At 38.6% G+C, this 6,632-nt stretch overlaps 1 protein-coding gene across 1 annotated transcript; it reads left to right on the forward strand.

Moving 5' to 3' along the window:
• The first annotated feature begins 4,416 nt into the window (after positions 1-4,416).
• LOC127219725 (olfactory receptor 1468-like) lies at positions 4,417-5,349 on the forward strand. Its single transcript, XM_051181494.1, has one exon. The coding sequence runs from the start codon at positions 4,417-4,419 to the stop codon at positions 5,347-5,349; it is 933 nt and encodes a 310-aa protein (XP_051037451.1).
• Positions 5,350-6,632: the final 1,283 nt, after the last annotated feature.

Below are 6,632 nucleotides of genomic sequence, written 5' to 3' on the forward strand. Positions count from 1 at the left end.
CAACAAATGGTGCTGGCATAACTGGATGATGGTGTGTAGAAGACTGAGGATAGACCCATGTCTATCACTATGCACAGAACTCATGTCCAAATGAATCAAAGACCTTAACACAAATCCAGCCATACTGAACGTCTTAGAAGAGAAAGTGGGAGGTATCCTTGAACAAATTGGTACAGGAGATAGCTTCCTGAACATAATTCCAGGAGCACAGGCACTGAGATCAACAATTAATAAATTGGACCTCCTCAAACTGAGAAGCTTCTATAAGGCAAAGGACACAGTTGACAAGACAAATGGCAGCCCACAGATTGGGAAAAGAACTTCACCAATCCTACATATGACAGAGGGATTGTCTCCAAAATATACAAAGAACTCAACAAACTAGTCACCAAAACACCAAATAACCCTATTAAAAAATGGGGTACAGAACTGAACAGAGAACTCTTAATAAAGGAAATCAAGAAGGCTGAAAGACACTTAAGTGCTCAACAGCCTTAGCTATCAGGGAAATGCAAATCAAAACAACTCTGAGATTCCATCTTACTCCTGTCAGAATGGCTAAAATTAGAAACAGCTATGACAACTTATGCTGGAGAGGATGTGGAGAAAGACTATTGTATGGGCCGGAGAGATAGAATAGCCAATCAAGGCTAGGCTCAAAACCAAAGAATATATATATATATATATATATATATATATATATATATATATATATATTGTCCTACTGGCCTCTGCCACCAGAATGGGGAGGTGGGGGAACAACAAAACAAAACAAAACAAAAAACTTCTGATGGCTTCTTGTGTCATGCTTTATTGTAGGAGACACTTTAAATCATTAACAATCAGGCTAACACCTGCTAATTCAAGATGGTTTTCCAGCTAACCTTCTGTACTTCTTCCCCCCCCCCCCAGGAAAAGTGGTCTCCAGTCAAGCAGAAACCCTTTTCATACCTGAACAAGCATTGACTTTCTGCTTTTTTTACTTTCTAGTTACTGGTATTTGTTTATTAGTTGTTGTTGTTTAAATTCTACCTTCCCTATATGTAGGAAGGAGTGATTGGTGACTGTAATTGGTTTCCACTAGAGATCCTGGAGGCAAATTGGTCCTAGAAAAGACCTGGGTAATTACTATGTCTTTAATGAGTTATACAGGATCTGGACTCCTATGGGATGCAGAGGCCATAAGGCCTAGGAATGTCATCAGGGGGATGTGACTAGGAGTGGTGCAGATAGGTGATGGGTACAGAGGCTACTAATTCCTGCAACTGCAAATAAATGAAGGTGAAAGGGATAGTGAACCAGAAGCTTTGACAGCCTCAGCAGATCTGGGTAAATTTAGGAAAATACGCTTGTGTCTAGCTGTCAGTCCACATGAATTTCCAGTGTGATTCAGGATAGTTTTCCAGGTATGATAACATTCTTCTTTTCTCTGTCTCCCAAGACTTCATTACACTGGAAAGTATTTGTTTCATGACTATCATATAAGCATTTTCTTTTTGGTGGGTTCATTAGATTTACTCACTATGTAATTTCCTCTCAAGATCACACCATCTCAACACAAGAGAAGTGCTGTGAGGTGGAGTTCACTGCTATAACGTGGTATGCTTATGTATTATTCTTTCCCCCTGAGGGGTCTTAACAAACTCTGAGCAATGTCCTATCCAAGATGATGGTTGATTTTATCTGTACAAGTTTGCAAAACTCTGTTCTAGTGGTAAAATCTGGAAAGTCATAAAATATACAATAAAAGCTATTCAACCAAAATCAGTACTGCTACAGAATCCTAGATAATATGCTTTGTCCCACATGTTAGACACATATTTCTTGGGATATTTGATTGTTGTTTAATTTGAGAACTGTCGGCTTAACATCTAAAGGAAACATGAAGTCTATCATTGGTAACATTTGACGGTGATTTCTCTGGCTTCTGATCTTTGCACACATGCCCACCTAACACAAAGGCACTGCTCGTTTACGGGAAAAGGAGAATGTAGGCACAATGACATCCCAGTGATAGGGCAACAGGTGCAGGAATGCTGCATATTTGAGGCCAGTCTTAGATACACAAGGAATGCATCTTTCTAAATGGTGCATGATTTTTTCCTACATGTCTTTCCCTCTGAATGCTAATTCAAAAATCTAAGTGTTCAAACTCTGAAGTCAGGTGTATTAAACTCTGACAGTCTGTAAAGATGCAATCAGTCTCACTTGGTTGTTCTATTTAAAGGAAAGTTGCTTAGATCCCTTGATGTCTCTCCTCTTTTGTGAGCTTTGGGACATTTGGGATAGATTCAATATCCAGGGTTGTCAAGAACCACAGATTAACACGTGTGTGTGTGTGTGTGTGTGTGTGTGTGTGTGTGTGTGTGTGTGCCCATGCCTGTTGTATAGTACACAGACTGACCACTGATAGAGGTTGATAAGGCTAACGTTTGAAAAAAATGTCTAGAATATTGGAGTACCTGAGAAGAGTAGAAGATACAGACAAGTATATAAGGCAGAATATGAAAACTTTTATTCAGGGAACTGAGCATTTCCCTTAATTCCTTCATCTGATTGCATAATGATTATCTGATAAAGTGCTAGTTACTTTAGTCAAAGTCTACAGATTAAATGACATTTATAAACTGTCTTCACAGCAACTAGTATTTTTCAAAGATTGACATTGTGTTTAACAAATTTGATGTATAAATTAACTATCACATACAGTACAGACATCTGTGAAATAACTCAAGTGAAGATTCCAAACTAACTCTGTTAATTTTTTTATAATTCATAAAAATTTCCATCACATCTGTCTGCTGTACCATTATCAATGACATTTTGTGGATTAAAGCATATGTATATGATTGGAGTCATCCGTATTACTAGGAGATATATAATCTAATGCTGTAGAACTGCAGCATTATACCTCAGACACTCATTATAGAGTTTAAAATTTTGGGCTAACAGGTCAAGTCTTTCTATTTAAATGGGATTTTTCTACCTTAAAGTTAAAAAAAAATCTGTGTCAGTTTGAGCATCAGGTAACAATTTTTTACTGCTCAAATTCATGCATCGGGACAGATACAGGCCCTAGTAGGTGGTTAAGAATGACTATAGATGATCAATTGGAATGCAATCATATGTGACATTTCCTGAATTATACTTTACAATTGATGTGAAGATAACTTAAAGCAGTGATCAAAATATTAAGTGCAGGGAATATGTATAGGATGCAATGAAAGATGGGTGAAGGTCTTAGTATGGGGAGACAGTGTAAGCTTAGCTGTGTATGTGATAAGCAATATCCATAGATATGAACAAGGATGAACCAGATAGAGGGGAAAGAGAAGGGAGGAAGTAATAGGCAAGCGGAAGAGAAACTCTGAAATTGGGAGATGAAGAGTTTTCACCACAGCCTTGATAAGAGAGAAATACAAGTGTCAATGTGAGACCATATAGGGATATTCCTTTGGTACACATGAAATAATGAAAGAGCATTAGTGTCCCTGACAGGAGCTTTGTCCTTATCCTCAGAGAGACAGTGTTAATCTGAAGAAAAAATCTGGCAACATATTTTGGAACTCCTCTGTTAGAATGCCACAGTGTAAATGAAACAGTTTGAAGAAAAACAGAATGGTCAGGAAACATGAGAACATTGATAGAGTCTGATTCTATATTTCTATAAAGTCAAGATGTGATCCTGATATATGGTTATAATCTCATAGGAAGAGAGGGATGAAATAGGAGGAGAATGAAGAGGGCACTCTGTATAATCTGTGACAGCAGTTCAAGGTAATGCAAATTAATGGATCGAGATACACAAATTTCTGACACAAAAATGAATTCTTTTACTGTACTATAGGATATTGGAGAGCTAATAGAGTGAGGAATGATTTCAAGACAACAAAATGAAGACACGAATTTCACTTGGAACTTCATTGGTGAACAATGAAGCAAAAATTTGCATGCTACATACACATTCATGTCTGAGTTTAAATGGTAATCTAAAGCAATAGAGTATGTGAGGCTTTCTTGAAATTTATGTAAAATTATGATAATAAAGCTCATCCAAAAATTTTAAGAATATCAACATACAATACAACATAGAGCAAATTACAAATGAACCAAACAACAGTTATCCTGGATATGCAGACAGAAGGAGAGAGATGCATCAGTCTATTTTGTACCTTGGTAGAAATTCATAGAACTGTCTAGGAAGAGATGGGACACAGACACCTATTAAAGAAAAATTTAAAAAAATTATTAATGATTTTAATGATTACAGACATATAGAATTTGGTATTTAATTGCTATAATAACTGTCAGATCCATTGCTATAGTATATGTGTGCTAGATATATGTTCATTTTTATTTTGAATTTTAAGGGACCATGATACATCCTTGTTAGGATGCTGGAGATGAAAAGTGATAATGAACAACCATACTGTCATCTCCCAGTTCGTCCTCCTGGGCCTGTCCATCCCCCCAGAGCACCAGCACCTGTTCTATGCCCTGTTCCTGGCCATGTACCTCACCACTGTCCTGGGGAACCTCATCATCATCATCCTCATCCTACTGGACTCCCATCTCCACACACCCATGTACATGTTTCTCAGCAACTTGTCCTTCTCTGACCTCTGCTTCTCCTCTGTCACAATGCCCAAATTGCTACAGAGCATGCAGAGCCAGGACCCATCCATCCCCTATGCAGGCTGCCTGACACAAATGTACTTTCTAATAGCTTTTGCAGCCATGGAGAGTTTCCTTCTTGTAGTCATGGCCTATGACCGCTATGTAGCCATTTGCTTTCCCCTTCATTACACCATCATCATGAGCCCCAAACTCTGTATATGTCTGATGGGGCTGTGCTGGGTACTTGCCATGCTGTATTCCATGTTGCACACTTTACTCTTGGCTAGATTATCATTCTGTGAGAACAACGTGATCCCCCAGTTTTTCTGTGACATATCTGCCCTGCTCAAGTTGGCCTGTTCTGACATTCATATTAATGAGTTGATGATATTTACCATTGGAGGGCTTGTTACTGTTGTCCCATTCTTACTCATCATTGTGTCCTATGTACAGATTGTCTGCTCCATCTTAAAGGTTTCATCTACTCGGGTTATCCACAAGGTCTTCTCCACCTGTGGCTCCCACCTTTCTGTGGTTTCACTGTTCTATGGGACAATTATTGGTCTCTATCTGTGTCCATCAACTAATAACTCTACTGTGAAGGAGACTGCCATGGTAATGATGTACGCACTGGTGACTCCCATGCTGAATCCCTTCATCTACAGCCTGAGGAACAGAGATATAAAAGAGGCACTGATAAGGGTCCTTTGCAAGAAGAAAATCTCTTTATAATGGCAATGCTGGGATTTTTCACTTAAATTTATCTGGAAAACATATTGATATTAATATTATAATATGTATCTCTGAAATGAGACACATAGCAACATACTACATGATATTTCCATTGCAAACAGGAGTTTGGGTAGCTCAGTTAGGGTATGGAACCTTAGTGACTCATTGATGCCATCCACTGCCTAGCATGTGTGATTCTAGAAAATCATTAGGTAAGAGGCAGTGTTATATTAGATCTCCAATTCTTACATTCTTGTTATCCCAATGTTTTGTGATTTTATGCAAATTTCTGTATTGACTGTAGTATACTTTTTAAACATGAATAAATGATATATCATAATACTATGTTTATGCTCAGTAATCTCCTTCTGTTTATTTTCTTTCATACAGTATATCCCTCCTTCCACTCTTCCCAATCCCTCTCCCACATCCCACCTCTCTCAGATCCACTTCCCCTACATTTCCTTATGGAAAATAGCAAATCTTCCAGGGATATCAACTGAACCCAGTGTAACAAGATGCAATAAAACTAGGGATAAAACCTCATATCAAGTCTGGATGAAGCAACCCAGTAGGAGGCAAAGGGTCCCAAGAGCAGGCAAAAGAGTCAGAGACACCCCAATGCCTAGTGTTAAGAATCCACGAAAACCCCTAGCTAAAGAACCATAGCATGTATGCAGAGTTCCTAGTGCAGACACACACTGTCTCCTTAACTGATACTTCAGTCTCTGTGAACAGCTATGACTGCTTCTTAGTTGATTTTATGTGTCATTTTCCTTGTGCATTTGACTCTCTGTCTCCTAAAATTCTTTCTCTTAATCATCCACAGGGTTCCCCAAGCTCCACCTAAGTTTGGGTATGTGCCTCTGCATCTACCCCATCAGCTACCAGAGGATGCTTCATTGTCTATTAGTACCAGTCTATTAGTATAACAGAATATTGTTAGGAATAATTTCATTGCCTTTTTTGGTAGGTTGTACCTTAGGTCTCTGAGCCATCCAGATTCCATTTCTTGGCTACCCATGGGCTCACTCTCTTGTCTTGGACCTAAAGTTAGATCAGTCATTGGTTAGTCACTCCCATGAACTGTGAGCCATCATTGCCCCAACACATCTTGCAGCCAGGACTTGCCTTGGTCACAAGTTTTGTGGATGAATTGGTGTCCCAATTCCACCACTAGGAGCCTGTCCTGGTTAAGAAAGTGGCTTCTTTAATTGCTAAGTAATACTCCAAATGTGAATATACCACATTTTTTTTAGCAGTTCCTTATTTGAGGGGCATCT

This window comes from Phodopus roborovskii, unplaced genomic scaffold (assembly GCF_943737965.1).
Source record: "Phodopus roborovskii unplaced genomic scaffold, PHOROB, whole genome shotgun sequence".
Taxonomy (NCBI): Eukaryota; Metazoa; Chordata; class Mammalia; order Rodentia; family Cricetidae; genus Phodopus; species Phodopus roborovskii.

What these genes read in the sequence shown, in the direction of transcription:
- LOC127219725 (XM_051181494.1), top strand. Translation starts at nt 4,417, where the DNA reads ATGAACAACCATACTGTCATCTCCCAGTTCGTCCTCCTGGGCCTGTCC.